The 27,307-nt window shown below is 34.2% G+C and overlaps 1 protein-coding gene across 11 annotated transcripts in view; it reads left to right on the top strand.

Annotated features, from left to right (window-relative positions):
• The window catches only part of EMSY (EMSY transcriptional repressor, BRCA2 interacting), an 88,569-nt gene that overhangs the window by 52,555 nt on the left and 8,707 nt on the right, over positions 1-27,307 (top strand). For 6 of the 11 annotated variants that reach the window (XM_036895399.2, XM_036895393.2, XM_036895391.2 and 3 more), the window contains 9 exons: positions 2,119-2,268; positions 4,709-4,879; positions 8,784-8,920; positions 11,437-11,610; positions 13,175-13,373; positions 20,786-20,950; positions 22,664-22,819; positions 23,843-23,884; positions 26,195-26,346. In XM_036895399.2, the coding sequence (XP_036751294.2) occupies positions 2,119-2,268; positions 4,709-4,879; positions 8,784-8,920; positions 11,437-11,610; positions 13,175-13,373; positions 20,786-20,950; positions 22,664-22,819; positions 23,843-23,884; positions 26,195-26,346 (1,346 nt within the window). The remainder of the gene's footprint in view (positions 1-2,118; positions 2,269-4,708; positions 4,880-8,783; positions 8,921-11,436; positions 11,611-13,174; positions 13,374-20,785; positions 20,951-22,663; positions 22,820-23,842; positions 23,885-26,194; positions 26,347-27,307) is intronic. The other 5 variants (XM_036895400.2, XM_036895396.2, XM_036895395.2 and 2 more) reach the window with 2 other exon arrangements.

The raw sequence follows: 27,307 nt of genomic DNA, 5'->3' as shown, positions 1-27,307 counted from the left end.
CAATTGTGCCATCTGTAAATAAGGATGGTTTTATTTCTTCCTTTCCAATCTGTTATGCCTTTTATTTCTTTTTCTTGTCTTTGATGTGCTAGAACTTCCAGTGCTGTCTTGAGTAAGAGTAGAGTGAGCTGACATCCTTGTCTTATTCTCACTGTGAAGGAGAAAATATTCATACTTTCACCTTTAAGTATTATGTCAGCAGTTGGTTTTTTGTAGATGCTTTCTATGAAGTTGAGGAAGTTTCCCTCCATTCTTAGTTTTCTGGGAGTTTTTTCCAAGAAAAATGGGTGTTAGATTTTGGCAAATTCTTTTTCTTTGTTTATCTGTATGGTTATGTTTTTCTTGTGTAGTCTATTGATATGTGGATTACATTGATTGATTTTCTTTGAGCTACTCTTGTTTATCTGAAATAAATCCACCTTGGACATGTTGGAGAATACTTTGTATACATTATTGGACTTACTTTGTTAACATTTTGTTGAGAATTCTTGTGTCCTGTTTCTGGCAGATAATGGTCTATAGTGTATTTTTCTGTACTGTGTTTGGTTTTAGTATAAGGGTAATACCTCATAAAATGAGTTTGGAAATACTTCTTCCTTTTCTGTCATTTGGAAGAGGTTGTATAAAATTGGTGTTGATTCTTTAAATATTTGGTAGAGTTCTACAATGAAAACATCTGCACCTAGAGATTTTTTTTGGGGGGGAGCTTTTAAATTATGAATTTAGTTTCTATAATGTATGTAGGACTAGTCAGGTTATCTGTTTCATCTTGGTTGAGTTTTGGTAATTTATGGTTCTCAAGGAATTGAGAATAGTTCTAAATTGTTGAAAATGTATGAGAAGTTGTTAGGTGTAATCTCTTATTACCTTTTAATGGCTGTAACATCCTCTGTTTCCTGATACTGGTGGTTTGTATCTTCTCTGTCTTGTGAGAGTAGCTGGAGGTGTATCAGTTTTATTGAATGTTTTTAAAAACTAGGTTTTTGTTTCATTGGTCTTTTTAATCATTATTTTTTTCAATTTCATTATCTTTATTATTTCCTTCCTTCAGTTTGCTTTGGGTTTACTTTGCTTTTCTAGTTCCTTGAGGTAGGAACGTAGATTACTGAGTTAAGACATTTTCTTTTCTCTAAGCTTTTAGCACTTGTATCTACATACACATAAATAAGTTGTTAATTTCTCACAGCACTGTGTTAAGTGCATACCACTTATTTTGACATGTTGTATTTTCATTTTGATTGAGTTTCCTGTGTTTTTAAATTTTGGCATCTAAAAAAGAAATAAAATTTTTAGTTGTTTGGCAATACATTTATCCAGTTAATTGTTTCAGAGAATTAGTGTTGTTACCAAAAATTTCCAGTTAACAATTATTAGTACTTTAATTTCTAGTTAGCATGAGAGATTTCTCTTAAATGGACATTTTACATTTGGAAAGTCATTGTTACAATTACAACATTTAAGTAAAAATTTTGAAAATGTAAAGAAAGTCATAACATCACATCTCCTAACATTTTTATTTTTGTGTTTACATACTGCCTTCAAATTCTTATCCACATGAATATTTTACATATATTCAATAATAGTGTATCCTTTATTTTATATTTGACAGTATTAAAAATACTTTTAAAAGAAGTCAATTTAAAAATGAAAGTTAAAAAATAAAATATTCTTGGTCTTCATAGGTTTCAACAGCCTTTATAACTTAAGAGGTTGGGGAAATCATTGGTGTAGTTGGGAATATATTAAAAAACTACATTAACATTTTATTTTTTATCCTAATCCTTTCATCCCAAGTATTTGCATGGAACAGGTTATTCGTCTTATAGAAATTCAGGTCAATGGCTAATTTGGTTTGACATCTCTTACATGACATGATCATTGTTTAAAAAATTTTTCTTTGAGAACTTGTTAATAGCTTCTGTAATGTTTTAACTGTATTCCTGAAAGAGAAATTCGGGAAAATAAGAATTTGAGGAATAGAAGTTTAAGGAGCTTCATCAGTATGAAAAGCTTCTCTAATTTAGGCAAGACTGAGTACTGCTGCCCTCTTGGGTTGGTACAAGGCACATGTTTTTTTAAAGTAATTTGTACTGAGAGTTATCTTTTCTTCTTTCACAGGTGTTAAAATCATCACACAACAAGTTCAACCAAGTAAAATCTTACCCAAACCAGTGACAGCAACTCTGCCCACTAGTAGCAATTCCCCTATCATGGTGGTTAGCAGTAATGGTGCAATTATGACAACTAAGCTAGTAACCACTCCTACTGGTAAGTTTTCCTGAGCATCAGTCTGTTCATTCATTATATATTCATTGAGTAATATCTCTGTACCAGCAATGTGCTTTACATTGGGGATATAGATTAATAAAACAATTCTTCAAGAGGCCCTCTTCCTACCAACTGAAATTAGCTTTCATTATTGTCAGTCTTCTGTTCTTTTCCTTTATAGCATATACTGCGGTTTCTAAGTACCTAGCTACTTCTTTATTGATTGTTTAATGTTGTTCACCTCATTAGACCATAAATTCCATGATAAGGGACCATGCCTGTTTCATTCACCATTTGTTCAGTTAGATTTGTTGAGTGAATGAAAACACAGTCGTACCAGTAAAGATCTCAGTCTGATGAGGTTGAGAGTCTGTGTTACAGTACAGTATAGTAAGCATTACTCAGACAGAGGGAAGCCCAGGATGCCATTTTGCACAGATATGAGAAAACCAGACCATGCCCAAGAAATTGACAGTATAGAGCATTTTAAGTAGTATCACACTTGCAACCTTGAGTAGTTTACGTATTAAATGAAATCAGTATGTAAAGTCCCTGGTATGTTCAATAGCTATGAACTAATATTAGAAATAGCTATTACTATTACTTTAAATTTATATCTCTTAGCAAACTTTTTGAGGAGGGTCAGTGTTTAGATGATAGAATCTAAATAGTATAAAATGATACCTGTCTCAAGTATATAAGCTTCCATCTATGGGCCAGTATGTAAAAGTCTGTACAAACACTACACTTAATCTTTCTTAGCCTTTAATATCTCCATTTTCAGCAACAAAATAGAGACTTATGTTAAGAAACTTCCCAAGGTCACACAGCCAGTAAAAGTCAGAACTGGGATTTGAACCCAAGTCTGTTTGACTCAAAACTTGTGCTTTTTTAAAAAAATTTTTTGTGGTAAAATATAGATAACATGAAATTTACCATTTTTACCATTTTTATGTGTACAGTTCATTGGTATTAAGTATATTCACATTATTTTGCAACCATCTCCACCATCCAGCTCAGAATTTTTTCATTTTCCCACACTGAAACTCTGTACCCATTACACAGTAACTCTCTCCATTCTCACCCTCCCCCAGTCCCTGGAAACCACCATTCTACTTTCTGTCTCTATGTAAAGCCTATGCTTTAAAAACCCTGTTCCCCTTGTTTTAAATCTATCATACTTCCCCAGAATTTTTCTCCATTTGGTACTAAGTGTTACATATATATGATTCCTCATGTTAGGGAAAGATAGTGAAAAATAATATGTCTATAACTATGTATCTATGTTAGAATAAGTGTCTATTTTTAAAACAAAAGCTTAAGTTGAAGTTTTTTTCAGTTATGATTCAACTAATTCAAACTGTGTATCTTTACATTAGATTTTTTTTTCTGATTCAGATGTATGTTTATAACCAGTTTAATTCTACTTAATGTTCTTCCCTTCCTCCCATTTTTTTGGGGCAGTAGTTACATTTTAAAATGGTAAATAACTTGCTAAAAGCATTTTTGGAGGGAGAGGGTTGCTGAAAATAGCCTAGTGACCTCTGAATCTAATTATTATGAAAACATTTTTCCAGTTGAAGAAGGTGTCATCTTAGTCATCTTCATTTTCCCTAAGACTAATAGTTCTTAGTTTAGGAATAAAATTTCTGAATGCTGGATTTGTAAGAAACTACAATAGGCTCATCTGGTTAGTTTTAATTCCTGTTTGGGAAAAGAAAAAAGTCCTAGAAATAGTGGGGGAAGAATATAAAATCCTTTGAGAGACATGAAAAAGAATATTCTAAGAGGTCAGGTACAGTTGAGGAAATATGTAAACAGTGAACTTCTTAGGCTAAAAAGAAATATTCTGGCAACTTTTGGCAGCTTCAGCTTTAATCTCTAGTAAAATGATGGAGTAACTCATTAAATACAGAAATATTTTTAAAGGGTAACAGAATACAAAACAGCAAAAGTTTATAAAATTTCAGGCAAACAAATACTGCCTTAGTTGATGAGTGCTGATGTTGGGATTTGGCACTAGGACAGCATGAAAAAGATGCAGAAAACAAACAAACAAACCCAGAATCGGGGACCTTAAAATCTAACAGAAATATCTAAAATGCTGTGGCAGGAAAGATGATTGAATATAAGTTTCTTTTGGCATAAAACTAGTGGAAGAAGGGTAGTGGAAGAAGGGAACCGAGTTACACTTTTTCTTAGGGTTAGTAATTTGATAAAATGCATCACAGAATTTTATGTGTAAATTTAAATTGACTTGGCTATAGTTCTTGCAATGTACATTGAAAACTGGCTGTAAATTGTTACTTACTGTCTTGACACCTTGAAATTCCATAAGTTAAAGTGATGTAGGTTACACTGAATGATAGTTATACTGTATAAATTGTCATTGTTCTGTAAGTAACAGCAAGTTTTTCTTTCGGCTTTTTCCTGTTTATAGGCACACAGGCCACCTATACCCGGCCAACAGTGAGCCCATCCATAGGTCGGATGGCTGCAACCCCTGGAGCTGCAACCTATGTGAAAACTACCAGTGGTAGCATCATTACAGTAGTCCCCAAATCATTAGCAACCTTGGGGGGCAAAATAATTAGCAGTAATATAGTTTCTGGTAGGTATATCTAAAATGTTAAAGGTATAGGTGATGAGTAAGAAGAAAAAAAACCATACTTCATTGTTGAAGGATTCTGTTTTATCTCAGTTTTCTGTTTGGAAAAGTAAAAGCTTTGTTTTTAGTCCTGATGTAGTGACCAAGTACAGTTTTTTAGTTCTAGTATTAAGTCCTCACATACTAAGCTTTTGATTGTTTTAAAATGAAAAAAACATTTAATTGTTTTTAATTAGAATGGGAAGATTATGGCTTACATCTGCATACAGATTTTTCATTTATAAAATATTCTCCTGTTTGTCAATCCATTCAGATCTCCTGAGTTAGTGTACAGATACAGATTTAAGTTTAGAGAGGTGAAATCCACCTATCCAAGACTGTACAAGCTAGATAGTGAAACAACTACTATTTATTCATCTAAATGTGTTTGTATTATATTCATCTAAGTATAATATCTTATATTTCAGTTTACTAATGTCACTTTAGCTTATTAAAATTAAAAATACTTGAATATCTTTATTTGCTTTTCACCATTTATATTGACTATTTACTTTTTTAAAAATATTTTTTTCAGTTAATGAAGGCTAATATTTACTGGTATTTTGGAACCTTACCTAGTTTTTATTGGCTCATTAATTCCTGTAGTATTTGTGTTGTGGACCCTGAAATAGAGTGTTAATATGGCATCCAATTTGATTGATTATTTTTTTAATTAAATTTGTATATATATAAATAATCTCTGATCAAGCAAGCCTTGTAGACTTTAACTATCTACCATTTTTGTAGACTACTCATTTTGTACGTCCCAGGTGAGTTGTTCTAACATTTTAAAGTGAAGGGATAGAAGTTCCTGGCAGAAATACAATGTTACTGATAACTCAGGAAGTGAAAAAAAAAAGAAAAGAAGAGCAGGGATGGTATTGGCATAAAGTGCAATATTTAAAGCTGCTAATTTTGACTCTGCTTTTAAGTTTAAGTGAGAAAATCCAATGTTTGCCAAACTGAAGGGGGTGAAATTAGAAGAGGTAGAATCATTATAGTCAAGTTTTAAGAGGATATTTTAAATAACAGTTAAAACTCAATTAATTTCCTGACAATATCTTCAAATAGCACAGAGTTACATACTCAAATATTTTCAAGAAGTGATCGTGTTTTTTTACTGGTAAGCTTTTTTTTTCATAGCTTCTTATGATCATAAGAGTTTTTCTTATATATTATATATAAGAATAATCTGGGCCAATAAATTTGTGTTCTTTAATCCTACCTACTATAATGCTCAAAAATTTTTAAATCTTATTTTTAAATAGGAATCCCTGGAATGCATCAGTATCATAGCCCATGATCCAAATATGATTCAGTTACTTGCACCCATTATATCTTGACTCTTTGTAAGTAAGGACAATTGATACAGGCTCTCTGATGTGGTATGAGCCAGATACTGGGCAGAGGGCTGTGATACATAGGGATGTATATGAGGTGCAGTCTCTGCCCTAGAGAATCCTAAACTAATGAACCTGAGAGAACTAAGACCGAGTACTGTGAAAGCATAGAAAGAGAAAAGTGAGAAATATTTTTTGCTTCAATATGACATGGGTAACCTGAAGTACAGAAACATGCTCACCGTAATTTTAGTCTTTTATAATTTGATAATTCTAGTCATAAATTGTATTCTATTTTAATATAATGCTGTACTTGCATTTCCTTTTGCTATGCCTCTTCTATTTGCTAACATTTCCCCCTCCCATTTTGATAAACTAGTGAACTTGGTTTGCAACTGTCTCAAAAATTGACACATCTCTGTAACAGAAAGGATTAGATAATTTTGTAGATAAGAATATAATTCATGAGCAAGTTCTGTCAAAAAAGTAGTCTTTATACTTTGGTGGGGAGTTTAAACTTGATTTACATTTCCTTGAGGTAGATTTTAATGTTTACTTTCTAAAAACACTTTTTTATTAACTGAATATTTGGTGAGGTTGCATTGTCAGAGGCGGCATAACCAGTCACATATTAGGGATTAGAGTTAGTTCAGAGTTAAAAGTTGATATACATGAATCATGGACAGCTTGTTTTTCATGGCTCTTAACAGCTTACTATGCAGAGACTACAGATAAAGGGGAAAATATTTGTGAAGCTGGTCTGTGGATAAAAGTGCTTTTATATGTAACCTGAGTGTGTTATCTTAGACTGATGAGACATAATTATTATATAGATACTGTATCAGGATTGCCAAAAATTGCTGTGTAACTAGAATATTCTTATTTTTAGTGCAGTCTTATTTCTAAAACTAGTAGCAATGCTAAGATGTTCCAGTAGAAAAGGATAAAATTTTGTTTAATTTTTCTTCTTGAGAATGTATTAGTCATGTTTTTAATGAGTTCCTGTTCTATGCTTAGTCATCTGATTACTTATATGCAAACCTATAGAAGAAAAATGTGACTCACCTGTTTTCATAGACAGAGGAAATAACAGGTGCAAAAGTAGCACTGGGACTAGTATACTCAAAGACCAATGTGGAAAGTAACCCACTGAAGGAGAGTTATATTTTGGATGATCCTGAAAATTAAATTCTGATGGAATTGGGAAAGCTAAGCAGAGAAGTTTGGGTTTTGTGTGGTAGGTAATAGGAAGCCTTAGTGAAGAAGTTACTTGTTAGACTAGAGTTTATGTCTAGTAGGAAAGAATAAGATCTTATTGGTAAATTGATGATCTAGAGGGTCAGATAATACAGGACTTTGAAACCCAAGAGGTGAAGCTGGCGTATGTACAGTAGGGATTAAGGTTTTTGACTACACGTTTTGGGGTCTTGACATGATGAAATTAATTTGTTTAGGATGTTTGATAATGACAGCATCAGAGCTATCAGCATGATAGAAAAACTTGAAATAGGGATAGAATATGAGAAGCCAAAATATATGAGGGTATTGTCTGTTAAGCTGACATTGATAGCATTTTGAAAGAAGACACATGTTGGTAACAAATTGAGTTTATTCACATACTTATTGAACAACTATTACTCAATAATTGTCATACACTGTGTGCTAAACACTGAGGAATTAGTGACCTGAAAAGACACATTGTGGAGCTCAAGGGACTTTCATTTTGTTGGGGGAAGAGAAGAAGACAAGGTAAGATTCAAAGATTTGCACCAGGATTTCTAATTTGGATAATTAGAATAATACAGGATACAAATTTGATAGGCAGATAGATTTGATAGGTAGAAGAAAAGCAGATTTTGAAGAATGTGGGGGAGGGGGCAAGATAATATGTTTGGGTGAGTATATACAAATCTACTAAGTAAACTTTAAATTTATATTTGAAAATATAAATTCATATATATTTAAAATAGAAATTGGAGTTCACATTCTTTAGAGTGCTGCAGATCACTTGATAACGTGGCTTGGTCTGTGAGTCAGTGTTTGTCTTTTTTGCTCACACAAAAATATATGGCTTGTTTTTATACACTTTAGAGGCTAATGTGCATTTTGATAAGTATTTACCTCTTTTTTTATGTTCTTTTTTTTTTGAAGAACTTTCCCATCACACTAGTCACATAGATAGAATAGTGTGTTTGGGGGAAATATTTGTCATGGAATAGAGATTCTGATTTGTTTCAGTTAACTAGTCAGGAATATTGATGGAGAAACTGATAGTGATATTTTTAAATCCTGAGTTTAGTATATAGGTCCTCAGATTGCAAAAAGATGACTGCTGTGCATCAATTTTTAATATTCTGTTATTCTAGGACAACTTACTGTTCCAGGCCTTCATTTTCATCCTTATGACAACCTTCATTTTGTCTAGGGATTTCATTGATTACATATATTAACTGTATACAACATAAAACAAATAACCAAATTATCACTAGTCCTTAACTCAGGCCTCCTTTTCTCCCCACTTCTCTAAGGAACGACTACCAAAATCACTACAATCCCAATGACTTCCAAGCCCAATGTGATTGTTGTACAAAAGACTACAGGAAAAGGAACGACCATTCAAGGCCTCCCGGGCAAAAACGTTGTCACAACATTGCTAAATGCTGGAGTAAGTAAGACCTTGAACTGCAGACTCAGCAATCTGCTGAGGATTTTAAAGACCAGCTGTACAGATATTTGCCTAAGGACTTCAGAACCCAACAATGGCCAGAATGGCTTTATCTACCACGATGTGATGTAATAACTGTTAAAATGCTACCTACTGTTGCCATTTTTTCACATTAATTTCTAAAACGTGTTGCTCATAGCTAGATTGCTTATGATCATGATGTAGATGCTTAGCTTGATCCAGATGGAGGATTCCATTGGCTTAACAACCAAGGGACCTCTGAAAGGACAGTTTTATTTCTGCTTGTGGCCAGTAGATACCAGCCTGGTATTTGGCCTATGCTGAGCAAAAAGAAATTATTTGGGATTAAGACTAAATTAATTGACAGGTATTTGTTATTTTGATTGTTTTCATTTTTACCTAAGCTAGTAAAAAAAGAAAATCAAATAACATTCATTTATAGTTCTGAAGGCAATTAAGAGGTTAAGGGGTTTAGAGTTAAGACAAATCTGAGCTTTGTTCCTCAGTATCATAGCTTTTTTTACCTTACCTAATTCATCTTGTCTCATCCTTAATTTCCTCAGTCATACATTGGGGTAGATGATCTCTACCAGTGGGTTTGTTCAGTAACTGCTAGGTGTTTTCAGAGTGCTTTAGAACAGTACCTGGAACATAGGAAGTCCTCAATAAATGTTTTTGTCCTTATTGCTATTATACTTGGTACTTAATTGTTTGGGGTTGGTATGTCCCTACTTTGCCAGAAAAAAAGAAGGCTAAACTTCATTGAGCTAGATCTCTAGTAGCTTCCTACTCATCACAGTCTTTACAGTGTTGGTAGGGGTCCAGCATCAGATCTTTTTATCATGTGGGAAAACAGATTGTTTCTAGCCTGAGTTCACAGAGCCAAAAGTAAAGCCAGGATTAGAATTTGGATTTTCAGTATCCTTCATAGTCTGGTTTGCAATTTCTTATAACTGGATATATAAGCAAGGGGTTGCCATGAACACTAGGTCCTTATGGTCACATAGATCTAAGAGTTGTGTGTGAATCCTAGCTGCTAGATATACCTAATGGCAACATTTTGATGCAGGAAATGATAGTCAAACAAGCAGATCAGAGTAAAAGAACATCCGCTTCACCACATATGTACATGCACCAGTACTCAAAACTTGCTCACCTATGCATGCCAACACATGCACATCAGAAGACCTTTTTCAAAAAAATAGACTTAGGTGTTTTTGATTGGCTTTGAATGGGCCATTATACATGGACAGGGCCCATCAAGTTTTTAATGGATAGGCATGCCTACTTGCTCACTAGTGATGTGTGGCAAATGAACTAGAGCTCTTTCCACAAGGGTGTGTGTGTGTGTGCGTGCGTGTGAAAATAAGTAATCACGTGATTGGCAGGCACTTCGTGTTTCCCTTAGATAATTACAGCAGATAGTTAAGCTTGCAATTTTTATAATCCTATGTAGCTTTAAATTCAGTTTTTACCGTTTTGCCAGCTCACCTGGGTGCTTTTGTTTTTATTGGCTGCTAAGTTTAGATGGACACATATTTAGATGGTGATGACTAAAAATTAAGAAAAACTATTAAAATGAAATATTTAGATCTTTTCCTTTTTAATTTTATGGATTTTAATTTCTTAAATTTTAATAACAGTATTACGATTGAATTTAGTTGAGCTCAAGTATTGATTCCATAAATGACCAGAAAGTGGTATACTTAGGAATAAAGCAGATGAAAATGCAGAAAATGGTGAAAAGTTAATGGGCTTAAGCTATCTAGTTAATAGACTAAAGTGATATTAGTAACATACTAATAACAAATAGTGGGAAAATGCTATAAGTTTTCCCTTTGTGTTTTCCCATATAACCTCAGAAAGAATGTTAATATCTGCACTGACTTCATCTCTTGCCCATACTTTTTCACATAGACTATATATAGTATTTTAGAATATTAAGAATAGTATATAGAATATTTCATATTCTGCTATATATCCTTATAATTTCATATTTGGGGAACTTAGGCAGTTTATTTTGTATGTGTACATTCAGCTATTGATATAATGCACAGTATTTTTAAAAATTACATAAATGTTCATATAAATTAGAAAATAAAGATGAAAGTTGGGGGGGGCAAGACCTATAATCCCAACTCTTAGAGATAACCATTGTTAACATTTTAGTATAAATTCTACAATTTTCTATTTTAACATATGTATTCTATGAATGGGACAGTATAAGTATTCTTAAAATGAAGTAATTTTTAAAAATTCACTCATCAGAAATAGTTAATACCTTCTTTGGACAGAAAGTTGGTCAGATGACTTCTAAAACCACCTCAATAAAATCTTAAGGATTTTTAATTACCTGGAAACACTGTACTTTGTTGTATAATTTACAGTCCTTTTCCCATCATCCTGGTAAAACCTATCTGTGATTTTTCAGTACAAAGTTAGTTTTTATCACCTAAATGTACGTAAATCTCATATACTCACTGACTTCAATTTAGGGAGAAAAGACTATTCAGACGGTGCCAACAGGAGCAAAACCAGCTATAATCACAGCTACAAGACCCATCACCAAAATGATTGTAACTCAACCAAAAGGAATAGGTTCCGCAGTTCAACCAGCAGCTAAAATCATCCCAACAAAAATTGTTTATGGGCAGCAAGGGAAAACACAGGTATGTTACAAGATGTGATTTTTCTTGGCTCTGGTTTATTCTGATTTCCTAAAATTTTAAGGTAGTACTTTGAATGGAAGGATCAGTAATCTTTAAAAAATCAAGTTGTTAGAAGTTACGACTGAATGTGTTATCATTCTCTTTTCGAAAACTGTGTTTCTCTCTTTAGTAATTTTTTTTCTATGGAAATATTTGTGTCATGTCATGAGCAAAGATTGGATAAAAGAATCCCATTGGAATAAAATTTGCTGAAGGTATATATTGTTATTTGAGAAATAGATGGTTGACGGGGGATGGTAATTATTCAGAATCTCTCAAAGAAGAGCTTTTTTAAAACATAAGCTAAAAAGCACTGTATTTGCTTATAAAATTTGCTTCAATTGAAACCAAAATAATGGAGAAGCTAGAGATAAGGGAACTTTTCTGGAAATTTGCCTGCGAAATTGTGCCTTGAGATTTACTTTTATGTTGCTAGGCTATTTATTTTGCAGAAATTTTAACTTTTCTGAGACTATCAAAAGAACCAATGTCAGCCTTGGTTGAGAAGTGCTGTCCTTGAATTTTTATAAAAGGTATAAATTTACCTATCAACTAGTAATTTGCTTTTAGTAATTTTCCAGTCCCCTCAGAACTGTAGCCAAATAGTTTACATATCTAAACAAACAAGTTTTCTGATTAGAAATAAGTCTAAATTGCCTTAAAGTTTCAACTGTAATTCCATCATAGTACAGCCCATGTTTTCATTCTTGAATTCTAGGGAATAGATGACTTAGTAGAATGTGAAAATGCTTAGAATCTTACATGTGGGAGAAACAGAAAATAAATGTGGTGAGTCTTTTGAAGTCAACTCCTGGAGTCCAAATTTGAAGTGGAATGGTTCAGTTTGAACATTTTTTTCCCATTTCACTTACTTTAGTGTCTATGGGTTTGACCTTTGCCAAGAGTTGATCTGTCACATGTTCCATTTTGCTTCTAATGGTTGTCTAAATCAGTGTTTTTTTGGGGATTTTTCAAAAATAACTTAGGTCTCAAACAAGTTTACTTTGTGTATATAGGTCGGTTAAGAATTTCATTTGGTTGCTAATGAAAAGAAAACCAAAGAACGGTGGCTTATACAAATTAGGGTTATTATTATTATTATTTTTATTGTGTTAACAAAGGTTCAGAGGGAGGCAATCCTAGACTAATAATGTGACTCAAATATGCCAGTGGGAATCCAGGCTCCTTCTGTCTTTCTGTTCTGCCAACCTTAGTTTTTGGCCATCATTCTACTATATAGCCTACAGATTGTAAAATGACTCCTGGAATCATAGGCAAGAGAAAACAGGGGTAGAGGTTCTTGTTGGTTTCATGGCTGTTGTAGTCTGGCACATACCGCTTAAAACATTGTATATGGCTTGACTATAATTTGTTCATGTTTGAATTAGTCTTTGGTGAACATTAGTATGCCCAAACCATAATGCTGTTTTCCACATCAGGAAAGTATTCGTTCAAGATCTAGAAGTTTAGCATTTCAAATAGTGCTCTTAAATTTAAACTGGGTATGTTTCTGCTTTTCTTCTAGGTTCTTATTAAACCCAAACCAGTGACATTTCAAGCTACTGTTGTTAGTGAGCAAACAAGGCAGCTGGTCACTGAAACATTACAGCAAGCATCCAGGGTGGCAGAGGCTGGAAATACATCTATTCAGGAGGGAAAAGAAGAGCCACAGAGTTATACAGATAGTAGTTCCTCTTCTACGGAGTCCTCCCAAAGTTCTCAAGGTAAGATCCATTTTACTTCTGATTTATGTAATTGCTGTTGACATAGTGCCCTAATTCCAAAATAGTTGTATCTAGAGATTTCAGACAAACATTATGCTTTGATTTATCACTTCTTTTGATTTTGTTTTCCTTTGTTTGATATGTACTCAGCTGAAGTTTTGTGTTTATTGAGGCTTACCATTCTTTCTGCATGGCATATATTCATCAAGTAGCTGGTACAGTTTAGATGATGATTTTAATGATAGTATCATCAAACTGGATAGAGCTGTGATTACTCCTGTTAGTTTTGGATAAGTAGGAGAAGTATGCAAGAAAGTAAATACTCCATTTAAAATGGTTGTTGCTGAACCTTGTGAAAGAATAAAGGTGGCTAGAAATGAGCTTTAAGTGGACTCTCACTAGGGTGACCATATATTGCAGTTTTCATGGGACAAGTCCTTGTTTTTGTCTGTTCTAGCATAGTTATTAATAGCATTCCCTGCCACTCTCAAAGGTATCCCAGTTTAGATGATAAGTGTATGGTTGTCCTAATTATAAGGAATGAGTTGTGAAGCCATAGTAGGGAAACTCTTTATCCTCAGTACTGTTTTAATTATGTTGTTCTTCTAAGAAGTCTCTTGAAATAAACTCATGATTATGAGTACAAATTTTATACTCAAATCTATCAGGTACTTTAACCACCTGTTGTTAGGTAGTGTATTTATGCCTATGCTTACACACTCTGATGTAGCTAAACAAAGCTGTTTATCTTCCCTTGATCATTCCTCACTCACTCCATTCCCTCTTCTTACCTCCACATTATCATCTCTGGAATGCTCTGTTAGCACCTTCACTTTTCTAATACAGATTCTTTATATTGTGCAAACACTGTTATTAACTCTTCAGTGTAGTCTTCTCAGTTTAGTCTTACATGGTTAGAATTGCTGATTCCATTAATTCAATTTGATAATTATTTATTTATATGATGTACTAAGCATTGTGCTAGACCATACAAAGGTTGAGTAAAATACAGTTCTTGCCTTCTAGGAGATTAAAATCTAGAATAGGGAATTGAAAAAATATATATACAACAATTTGCTAAGATACCCTTTATCATTATTAACAAACAAAAAAATGCCAAAGGCTGAAAGTTCACACTCCAGTGAGGAGAGGATGAGAAAAATTCGTGAAGGAGGTAACATTTGAAATGGTCTTTGAAAACACATCAATTAAAAATAAATAAAAATGTTGATTTTAGCAAATAATATGGCACTCATTTAAGGAAGTGGATAGTTTTGTTCAGCATATTGTCATTGATAGTAATATTTTCTGAATCAATTTGCTAAGATACCCTTTATCATTCTATATTGATTATGAATCAGTTTCTGTGATAGTTACAGTAGAGTGATGCTTATTACCTAATTATTCCTTTTGGACTCATAATTTGATATTTATAGATTACATTCCTAGTTCAATACATCAACTACTTTTTCCTCTTTTATTTTTAACTCTGTACTTCCTTGTGTAATACTAGCCTTTTTTTCCCTTGAGAAATATTTTCACAGAGGGCAGGTAAAATGTTTAGCTTCTGAGTTGGTGCTAAAAGGGGGACAAACAGTAGATGTCTATATATTCATAATCTCAGGTTATCTTTTGAAATTGCTAGTCTTTTCCTAAGGGAGCTGTAAGCCAATCATTACTCCCCAAACATGCCATTTCATTGGTGAGTCTTCAGTTTTCATTCTGAGAATGGAACAGAAGATTGGCTATTTTTAGAAATGATTGAGTGTCAGGTTTTCTGATCTCTGATCTGTTACTATATATGGCTTCATCTGTTTTTATTCTGTATCTTTCACTGCATATTACTTCTTGAAATATTCTATAATACAGAAAATTTCACAATTCAGAATAGACATATCTGATATCTGATATATAGTCTACTATAAAGCCAGTTTTTATAATCTGCATTTCTCCATCCCCCCCATATTTTTGTATAGCTCCTTAGTACATTCTCACAAAGACAGGGCTGGGAATATATGTGCTTTGATTTAAAAAGAAAGAGATGAAGGTTTTGGTCAGTCTAAGATCATTCTGGTTTTCAAAGTTTATAAGGGCTGTACCTACTGGGAATGTAAGCACTGCATGGCAGTCTACCTTTCCTTTATATTGATCTTGTAGTTTTTTAAGCCCCCTCTCCCTTCCTTTAAGTAGCCTTTTCTTTTAAAGTACAGCTGACTCTTGAACAGTGTGGGTATTGGGACACTGACCTCACACACAAGCAGTTCAAAATCAACAGATAACTTTTGACTTCCCCCGAAATTAACTACTAATAGCCTTTTCTTGACCAGAAGCCTTACTGATAACATGAAAGTCAATCAACACATATTGTATATGAAAGTTGATTAACACATATTTTGTATAAAATATGTATATAACACATATTTTGTGTATTAGATACTGTATTCTTACAATAAAGTAAGCTAGAATAAAGAAAATGTTTTTTAAATTGTTGCAAATCATGAAAAAATGTTCTAATATATTTATTGAAAAAAAGTGCATGTAAGTAGACTTGTGTAGTTCAAATCTGTTGTTTAAGTTTCAGCTGTAATTTCAAAAAAGCTGCAAGAAGAGTACAAAGAACTCCTGTGTACACTCTTTACCTAGATTCGCCACTTGTTCACATTTACCTATTTGCTTTGTTGTTGATTCTCTTTCTGTACCTCCTTCCTCTGTGTGTTTGTAGTTTTTAAATTTCTTAACCATTTGGGAGCACTTGTAGATGTCATGCCCTTTATCCCTAAATACTTATATTGGTAGGTTTTCATTTCTTAAGGGTTAGTCTCTTCATAACTAAAATACAGTTAACAAAATCAAGAAATTTAACATTACATTTCTATAATTTACAATGCATTCAAATGTCATCAACTGTCTGATAAAGTTCTTTATAGTTTTTTTCCCCAGTACAAAATCCAATTTGAATCATCCATTGTATTTAATTGCGTTTAACTAAACTATCATTCTGTTTTCTTCTTTAACTTGGAGTAGTCTCTCAGCCTTTCTTTATGTTTCCTGAAGAGTATAGATCAGTTACTTTGTAGAATGTTCTTGAATTTGATTTTGTTTAATGTTTCCTCATGATAAGATTCAGCAGGAATTTCACAGATGAGATGTTATGTCCTTAATTTTGTCGTGAGACAAATAGTTTGTCCCAACAGTGTGATATCAGTGTTGATTAAGGTCATGTCTTCCCATTGTTTTGCATTATGGAGTTCCCATATTTCCCTTTGGTATTAACTGTAATATGTTGGGAGATACTTTGAGGCTATATAAATATGTTCCTTATCAAACATTTAACTACTAGTTTTAGCATCCATTGATGATAAGTCCATTATTCTATGTATATTTGATAGTTGGCAAGAAAGAATGAACCTTTTTTTGACTTCAGATTCTTTTTCTAGAGACTTCCTTTACACAAGCCCTGTAACAAGGATGTCTTTTATGTCAAGGTTATTTCTTGATTCTACTTGCGGTTTCTAAACTTTCCCCATCTCCCCTAAGGAGGAACAGTTTAGGTCTTACACTTTACTCCTAAACTGTTTCCTCACAGGCTATAGAGGCCTTCATCTTCACTTGTTGGGATACTTTCTTTGATTACCCTGGGAGGGTTCATCACTCCTTCTATACTGTGCTTCCACAGTTGCTTTATACTACCAGATATTTTATCATCCATCATTTTGTTTTGTACTCTTTGTTTAATTGTTTTCTTTTCCACTAGTCTACCAGCTGCTCAGTGACAAGGATCATACTTATCTCTTTATACCCAGTATTTAGCGAAGAGCTTAACTAGTAGCACTGAGTAGGCACTCAGAAAATTTCGCTGAAAGAACAAACAGCAAAGCAACAACCATCGTAACTGTGGTATGGGGTTAAACTTCAGCCTTATAAACTCATTTTTGTTGTCTAAGTCCAAAATGTTGTTTCCATTCTGAGGTTCCCTCTAACCTTGTGGGTGGGCCTTTTAAGTGGTATATATGTAGAGTATTTTTTAGTATTGATAGATAGCTAGGTGACCAAGCCTAATGGATACTTGCCTTGGTCACTTAGTGAAGATTGGGCCATATGCCTTTCACAGCTCCTAAGCTTTCCTTCCTAATTGGTTCTTCTTTTTTTCCCCCTTTTCACTGGGGAATGGGCTAGCCTTATTGTGTTCCAGATTTTTAAAAAAAGGAAGAAAAATATTAATGTTTCTTTATATTGTTTATCTCCAATGGGTTTAAGGTAGATTAGGTTGAATACAAGATTATGTGAAGTTAAAAATGTAAGAGGACATGAAGAAAAAAACCAAGGGTAGGGATTTAAGATAGAACAAATCATGAGACAAAAATGCATTCTGTAAAGATACCACTTTAAACGGGCCATAACTTTGTTTCTAGAATGACTTTTCCAGAAGATTTATGATCTTGGTAGGTCATGATATGAGTGGGGAATAAATACAGGTAAGCAAAAACATACTTATTGCAGAACTTTTTAGAGCCTTTATGTGCTAATATATACTGTGAAAGATGAAGAGTGGAGCATATAGTATAAAATGCTTCCCAACTTTTTTGACCATGGAACCCTTCTTTTACAAAAACATCTTGAGGAACTAATGTTCTCTGGAGTGTTTTGGGTGATGCTGTCTAGACAATTAAATACTGTGAAGGCCTTGAGCTTTATGACAACAATTCAGAGGGAAGATACCTATTATATCATAGAAGGGATATAGATATCTTGGGTTTATTTTAGAAGAAATGGTTTAGATGCTTAAGGCATCTGGGAATCATTTTATATGAGGAATGGTGCTGGTGGAAACAGCATTTATTATGGAGGAGAGAAGATGAGGATTGGGTTGTGTTGGTGGGGGGATATGGGAACTGTCTTCAGTTATCTTGAGGACTGTGATGTGGAAGAGGGAAAAGAATTGGTCTATGTTGATACATGGACAGAAACTAGAATCATTGGGTAGAAGTTACAGGGAGACCTGTCTGCACCCTATATAAGGAAATTTTCATAACTGCAGAGATAGAAGGAAATTGTCTTGATGTAGTGAGTTCTCTGGTTACTAGAGTTTCTGGACTCTGGAGATGTTGTTATGAAGATTTTAGCATAGGTTTGGTGATAGCATTAAATGAACTTTTAGATCCTTTGTAGCTGAGAGGTCTTAGGTTCTATGAAAGTGTGATACAGGCTTTTTATAGTAAAAACATAGGAAACATTCTTCCATAGAGATGCCCGAGTCTGCCTATGGATATAATAGTCCATTGTGTATCTCTAGTACTTAACATCTAGTAGATGTCCAATAAATATTTGTTAAGTAACTTGTGGGGAAAGATACCTGAGGGTCAGTAGGCCACCATCCTCAAGAGAGAGAGGGAATTCTAGATGGATGTACACTGCACTATGAAATGATGCTGGAAGATCAGGTACCTGATGGTCTCAGTCATTGCACTCTAACCCTAGCATCAGACTTGATAAGCAGTAGATTTATCTAGTCTAAGCATAAGCCAAAAGTAGAGAGGAAAATCACTCGAGGAATGGTTTTTACATCTAGGTTCACACTCTCATTCTGTGTCACAGTTGTTGGGGTTGCTGCAGTGACATTTTGTGATGGTTAGCTACTCTTTTTGGGTGGAAAGAGAGTAAGTAATCTCCCCCGTCTTTACAGGGTGATGTTATTTGGAGTGATGTTTCTGATAGGTGCTCCCCTCTGGAAATTTGTTTCCCTTTTCCAATCTTTCTACTTTATCTCTGTACAAATATAATCCTTGTTTTTTTCTGGATATATAATGTCTTATAGAGTTTAGGTTGCAAAGTCATTCTTTGCTTAATGGTCCTCTTACCTAACCAAGGGGCAGTTATATCATCATGAGAATTTCTTAAATTTGAGACCTGGTTTATATAAAAAACATAATTCCCTAATGTAATCAGTTCTATTAAGTTTAAATTCTCTATGTCTACTTAGAATGAGTAAGGAAAGCTATGCTTTATATGGCATTTGGTAGGATGGTGTCCTTCAAACTTTTAGATTTTTTTGGAAGTTAATGGAAATTATATACCCCTGGTGTGGCATACATTTTACCCAGTGTTTTGGGGGAGAAGAGGGAAATGCAGTTTATTAATGGTAATTAAAAATTCCAAATTTCATATATTGTTAAGTTTTTGTTTTTTGTTTTTGAAGAGTTGTTCCCTCTGCTGCCCCAACCTTTTTGGGCAACTTCGTGGTTTTCAAAAATATAAGGTTCATTATAGAAGAAGATTGAACTTAAGTTGTATTTATTCTTGTTTTGGGGCTATGTGATTTCTTTTAATTTCTTCTGTGATGCTTTCAATGACCATTACAATTCAAAGCAGTCTTTTCTTTGTATATATTTTGCCATAATAATTTGCTTTTACCCCAAAATACAAAGCTCAATCTTTATGTCTCCTCCTTTGTAATCTAAACTTGGGATCCTGTCTTTATATCCTACATCATTTCCTGTGTGGTGTCTTGGACAAAGAAGTTTAGATACTTAACAACAGTCTAGTCCACCCTGCTTATTCTATAGATGGAAACCTCAGTGAATTGTTGCTTGATTTTATGAACAGTTAGTATTTACATACATACCTGTATAGCATGAGTATAACAAGCCTTGAATTAGGACTGTAATTTATTTTGAAGCTAACAAAAAGTTTTAGAATTGAGAACTTTCAGGCAACAACAACATTTCTGTTGTCCTTCATAGTTTATAAAGCTCTCTCTCTCTCTGTATATATGTCATTTCATTATATCCTCAGAAATCCTGTGAGGTAAAGAGGTAAATTTATTGTTGCCATTTTAGATATAATGATAGTAGGACCCAAAGAGTCAACTTGCCAATAATTGTTAGAGCTGGGGCTATAACCTAAGACTTTGCACCTTTTATATCATGCTGCTTCTGCATAAGCTATCCATTCTTATTGTTGGTGTACAGGATTTCGTTTCAGTAATTCAGTCATCTAATAAGTGTTGACTGAATGTGTTTTTATCTTACTGTACACAAACATGCACCCATCTACACAAATGCACACTATTTGTTTATTATAGTAATTCTCACATTGAATTGTAATTTGTCTTTTTACATGTCTGTCTCCCCAACCAGACTGTGTGCTTCTTGTGCATCCTCTAATTATTCTGTGAGCTCATTTATGTCCTCAAAGTCAAATACAGACTCTGGCACATAAGTACCCAGTTTGTTGAATCAACAAATGAATGAATAAGTAAATGTAGACATGAAAGATGTGCCCTCTGGGGGCTTACAGTCTTCTTGGGGGTATAAAGCATGAAGTTTATAGTAAATACAAAGATTTTTAAAAATTGTTTTTTTAAGAGAAACTTTGTTTATAGGGTTTGTTTTTTTTTAACTAATATAAAACAGATTCCCAGCCTGTAGTTCATGTAATTGCTTCCCGGCGTCAGGATTGGTCAGAACATGAGATTGCAATGGAGACTAGCCCCACCATAATTTATCAGGATGTATCCAGTGAATCACAATCAGCTACTTCAACAATCAAAGCTCTATTAGAACTCCAACAGACAACAGGTATGAATTCACATGCTCAACTGAATGAAGCATGTTTTCTCTAGAGATGGGTTGTGCTAAAATACTACCACTGTTATATTTTCTTTGTTATTATTTGAGCACAGTTCCCCCCTCTGGACTTGTCTTTAATCATTTGTGCAGTCTGTTTACTTGTCAGTTCATTAAGATGTGCACAGGGATACTGAAGGGTAGATGTGATCAGTAAAAAGGAGAAAAAAAATGGCAGAGCTCTTTTTTCTGTCTCCTTTTTAAAATGGACAATTCTGTTGCCTCTTGTCACCAGGAAAGGAGTTAAATCTGTCATTTCTAAGCATAGTGAAGATAGATAAAGTACAGTCACCAGTACTGTTTCAGTAGGAGGCCGGTGAAAGGCCCCTGCCCATCCTCCTTGATATTAGTGGGGCAATTCTGTGGTCATAAAACATCATTAATGGCCCTTGCTAGCATTTTAATGTATTTCAATTATATCTTCATATTTCTTTGTGTAATTTAACCACTTGAGCTTCCATGCAAAGCTGTGATCATTTAATAAGATCCTGTCAATATTTCTAGTTACTAAATATCTTTGATAAGCTCTAGGCAAAAACCTACATTATTGTACTGACTTTTCTATTATAATAGATCAGAAATTGTTAGAGTATTTAAGGGACCTTAACAATTATCTCATCCAACCCTTTCATTTTATGGATAAGTAAACTCAGATCCATAGAGGTCTCCCAGTTGGTTAGGGGCAGAGGGAGACTCCATGTCTTGATTTCTACTTAGATGACCTCCCTGCTTATGGGGTGACTTTCTGTATTCTCTGGGTTTTGTTTTTGTTTTCTTTGTTTAAATGATTGTCTTGATTTTGTCACATTATATGCTTGGGAATAATCTCATCATTGATTGGACTTAATCGCTCATACTGATTGTTGTAACATCTACTCTACACTACCCAAAGAATACTAGCATTTAATCTTTCTATTGGTGCTATTTTTGGTCTTCGGCATTTCCTCAGCTCCTTATCTTTAACATATTCAGCTTTTTCCATTAATGCCTTACAGAGGGTGGAAACCAAACAAGTAGATCTTGTGGAAAGACTGATAAGATAGAAAGTAAATCTCTCCATGGAGACCATTCTTGATTCCAGGCCATTCCATAAGGTATTTTTGCAGAAACAGAGAGGCCATTTTTTCCTAACACTGGCAATTTTTATTCCTTAAGAGTATTGAAGACATTGTAACATTTCTTTGGAGATTATCGTGAATTTTTGATACATTAAATTAGACTGGGCCCTGTGTTGTACTGTGTTGGTAAGCCCTAGAGCACATCTTGCTGCGTATTGCTTATTCACCCTTTGCAGGTTGGTGAGCTCAAGAATACCAGGGACTACTTTGAAAAAAAGTAGAGGAAGTGTTCTAAGGGGGCTGTGTACTAGGAAAACAGACCCTGCTCTTTGGCCTAGTGATCATCAGGATTGGGGAGGTGTGGATTTTAGTCTCACTGCATGTAAGTCCTTCTTGCTAAGGCTGCTGGATATGGTTGCACAAGTTGTGTGCTCTACAGCCATGCATGGCAGTCTCTTTTTTTCAATTCACTGTCTCCTTAGTCACTGCCTCCTTAGTCACTGCCAGTGTCGCACCCCAGAGTTCTGGTTCATTATTCCCATGGACAACTCTGGATTTGGCACTTGTTTGTAATAAAGTTAACTTTTCCCCTGACTTTTTTATGCAGTAAAGGAAAAATTGGAATCTAAACCAAGACAACCCACTATTGACTTGAGTCAAATGGCAGTGCCTATTCAGATGACACAGGAAAAGAGACATTCTCCTGAGAGTCCATCAATTGCTGTGGTAGAGTCAGAACTAGTTGCTGAATACATCACTACTGGTAGGTGTCCTCTTAAAAAGTAGCATTAAAGTAGGAGAGCTACCTTTCTGGATTTCATGGGATGGTTGTTTGGGGGAGAATTGATTTTTTATATTTCTAGATGTTTTCCGGTTTGCTCTGAGAGCAAATTCACAATGCTCTTGGGATCTACCTGTTTTAATGACTAGTAAAAAAAATCAGTAGGTTGTTACAAAGTTTGCAAGTAATATAAAGCTGCAAATTGGGCAGAAAGAACATCTGTGAATATAGGGCAGCAGTTGTACAGAAAGGATAAAATATCGGTTATATAAGAATATTTTTATGCATCTGCATTTTTAGTTTTGGGGGAGGAGGGTGAGTCAAGGGAGAAAGAAAGTATAAAATTCAACCCTTTTTTTAATGTAAAGAAAAAAAATACGGAAAACTTTAAATCCCTGTAAATGCTTAGGAGTTCTGGTGGAAAGCAAATTAGGTATTTGTTTAAAATATGGTTTGGCAGCAAAACACAAGATTTTTGGATGGCATATAGAGAGAATTGGAGCAGAGAGGATAATAGATTCTTTCTCTTGTATTCTAGTAAAGACCACACCTGGAATACTGCTTTCTGTTTGGAACACTTCATTTCTTTGAGATTTGAAATAGTTCAGAGAGTAGTAATGTGAATAATTAGGGGTTAGGAGAGATGACTTATGAGGCAATATATAAAGAACACTTGTTTTAAGTTTTCTTAAGCAGTGATTAAAAGAGAGCATAAAGTTACATATATTTGAAGGATGTAAATACCAAAGCAGAAAAGGAATTCTTTGGCCTTATTTTAGGAGGTATTATTAAGACTAACGGGTTAAAATTGCCAAAAGGAAAAACCCAGTTAAAGATATGGAAAGGCATATAGAGTGTTTCTTTAGAAGTATTTAGCAGAAAGCTAACTAAAGCAGAAGGCAGTATGTTGGAGAAACTAGTATTAACCTCTTGGGATAGACTAGATTATCAGCTGGTAAATAGATGAAAAGACCTATGATTTCTTCCCTTACTTATCCTTTTCAGAGCGCACTGATGAGGGGACAGAGGTTGCTTTTCCCCTTCTAGGTAAGTGGTGTGCATCCATTTGTAGTATAACTGAAGGTAAAAGATTGTTTTAGGGGGAACACTTAAATGGATGCGCTCTACTCAGATCTGGTAGAGGAAAGGTAAGCTCCATTCAGTGAAAAGGAGAAAGATTTCCCTTTTGCAGAATAGTGGGATTCTGTGTCAGAAATGAACAGTTTGACATTGGAAAAAATGGAGTTGTTTAAAGAAATAAGTGACTATTTCATGTTGTTTCTATATCCCAGTTAAGGTCACTTCAGCTGTTTTCCAAATATTCATTCTATGACCTCCTTCCATAATCTCCTTTCATCACATCCTCAGCCATATTGAGCATTTTCTTTGACTTCAAAGAGACCTTCCTAGCCCTGGTCTCTGTATTTCCTTCAGTGGGTGTTAGTTTTCTCTTTCTTACATTCTGGGGAATTGCTGTGAAGAGATGTATAGTATCTTGAGTGAGGATTATTTTTAAATGATTTTAGTTGATTGTCTATTAAATCCTTTTCTTAATAAAAAAAATATAATTATTAAGATTAGAATGGACAGTAGAAATGTTCCATATAATCTAATAATTTCATCAGAAATTTTTATTTTCAAATGTCATTCATTTCTGATGCTGCTTCCATCAGTTAAAAACTTCATTAATTTGCTTAATTTTAAAATCAGTATCATTTTTCTCCTCAGTTGTATTGTAAATGATTTCCATAATTGTTTTAATATGCAACCTGACTCCCCCCTTTTTTCAGTTCGGTTGAGCACATTTGGGAGATTTTATCAACTCATATTATAATTTAATATGTGCCTATAAAGTATACTGTGAGATAGTGCAGTACTTTTATAAAAGAATATTGGCGATGCTATCTATAATTTCTTATATCACATGTAGGCATATGTATAGCAACAATGGAAAAACTGTGAATGTAGATAGAATATATTATAAAAATAAATAGGCTTGTTTATGCTTCACTGGGTAGTTTCAAAGTTCTATACTTACACTAAACAAATGGCACCTTTACATTTATTTCTATAGTGATCATCTTACCCTTTGGGTACCCGACTATAACTCTAAATATGGAAGCACTACCACTTGAAATTGTAGATCATGATATATGAGTATTAGAACCATGGGTTATTGATAGAGTTTTGATATTCTCAAAATCCTTAGCTAATTTTACAGATTTGTTTAGTCTGTGTCTGATTCAAAAAGGTGGTTTCCCAGTAACCATATGCATTTTTAAAGCCCTGCAGAATAAGAAGTGGTAAATGTTTATACTGTTTAAAAAGTTGAAATTGAGGCTGGTAAAAGATTATATAGATTGGCATCAACATAAATGTATAGTTGTGCATCTAAAATAAATGTAAATATAAATGTAGAGTGTACTCCATGGGACCTTTATAGCAAGAGAATAAGAAGTGGGACTGTTTCCTACACTATTATCTGACTTATTTGTTTCAGATGAGTTAAATTTGAGAATGTGTAAGAACACTGATTTTTCTATTCTTCTGTTAACTTTTTTTAGTACTTAACAATGTAAGGAATATTTTCAGTCTGTTATATCATTTGGTTCTATTCTAGGTAGAAACAGAAATTTTTATATCCCATTTTAAGAAAACAAAAATCAAGCAAACAAAACCTCTGAGTTTTAGATTAGTAGAGTTTAAGTCACCTCTTCAGGTTTGCAGAGGTCGTTTGTGGCTGAGTGGGACAAAATCCAGGTGTGACTCTTGGTTCAGTTCTTTTTCTGCAGTATTGTCTTGCCCTCTTACACCTTGAGGAACTATAAGGCTGTGAGACAGTGTCACTTCATTACAAAGGAATGATTGCTTCTGGGTTTTGTGTTGCATTGGAACTAAGACCAAGAGATGAAAGAATTTGTGTTGTTTTACTGTGGTTAAAGATACTAGTCTGGGATTTGATTACAGTAACTGATTATTATTTTGTTAACTTAATGAGGTAAAGGTCATTGGAGATAGTAAGTACAACTCACAGGAGGATGTAACTTTAAGGGATTTATTCCTCCTTTGTGATAATAGTTTTCACAGTGCTTCCAACATACATTTCTCATCTCATCCTTATAATAGCTCTGTTATTCCCATTTTACAGATGAGGACACAGAGTCTCAGAGAAGATAAGTGACTTTTTTCAGAGTCACACAGCTTAGAGATGGGCAGATTCTGGTCTTTTGCCTCATAGTTCACAGTACCACACTCTCTCTCTGTGATGCAGTCTCACAGACGTTTGTTTAAAATGACTACTGGTTACAGATGCTGTGGTGATTTCTGGAGAAATATCATCACCTCCTCTATTTTCAGTCAGCCATCGCTCCCAGCCCCAACAGCCCTCCCAGCCCCAGCGGACCCTGCTCCAGCATGTGGCTCAGTCACAGACCGCAACACAGACTTCGGTGGTGGTGAAGTCTATCCCAGCATCTTCTCCAGGAGCAATCACCCACATTATGCAGCAGGTTGTATCTCTATTCTTCTGTTTTCTGTAACAGCCTCCTTCCCGAAATAAGGTCCAATTTCATCTCCTATTATAAGGGGGAAGTAATTGAGGAGTGTTTGTGTAGTTCTTTCATCTGTGAAGAGTAGAGTAAATGAATTGAGAGTCCTAACGCTGGAAAATAATTAAGAAATGGTATTCTGGAATCTTCTGTGAACTCTTAACACTTCAAAAGGATAGAGCTTTCTAGATGAATCTATGACATCAGAATCGCTCGCTCTATTTTTATTATAGAAGAATGTATCAGTGAGGTAAGATTTTCAAATGAAATAGAAGTTGGCTTGTTTAGATTTGTTTCTGGGTTTTTTACTTTTTGCTTTTATAGTGAAATCTAATGAGAACATTGTGAATAAGTAGGTAAAGAAATAATTGACCTCTTTAAAGTAGGTATAGTATAGTCAACAATTAAGATGGAAGAGGCTCAACAGGAAGGAGAATAAATTAATGTAAAACAATGTAGTATCAAGAGTAATGGGGAAAAGAAAGAAATATGGTGATAAGTTGATTTGGTGTCAGATACTGTGCTTTGAGCTTTAAATAAATTAACTTCTTTAATTCTCAGTATGATCCTACAAGGTAGGTGTATAATGCCTCTTACAGATGAGGAAACTTAAGCTCACAAAAGTTAAGTAACTTATCCTGGGTGGCAGAGCCAGGATTTAAACCTAAAGCATTCTGCCTTTACTATAAAATGATATTGTAGATACTAGATTTAAGCATGGCTTACCATTAGTAGTCACGTAAATCACCATTACTTTACTGGTAGCAGTTGACCCTGATTGACCCTTTAGATGAAACCCAGTGAAGAAATTGTTGAATTAAAAACCTGTATGTGTGAGGTCATTATGAGATAGGGGAAGATTTCAATTGAGTCTCATAGTGTTAAAGTTTAAAGTAGAGGTATAGCATATGACAAGACAACA

The sequence above is a fragment of the Manis pentadactyla genome, chromosome 9 (assembly GCF_030020395.1).
Source record: "Manis pentadactyla isolate mManPen7 chromosome 9, mManPen7.hap1, whole genome shotgun sequence".
In the NCBI taxonomy this organism is placed as follows: Eukaryota; Metazoa; Chordata; class Mammalia; order Pholidota; family Manidae; genus Manis; species Manis pentadactyla.
The sequence above is the reverse complement of the archived record's forward strand: the minus strand, read 5'-3'. Positions and strand labels throughout refer to the sequence as shown.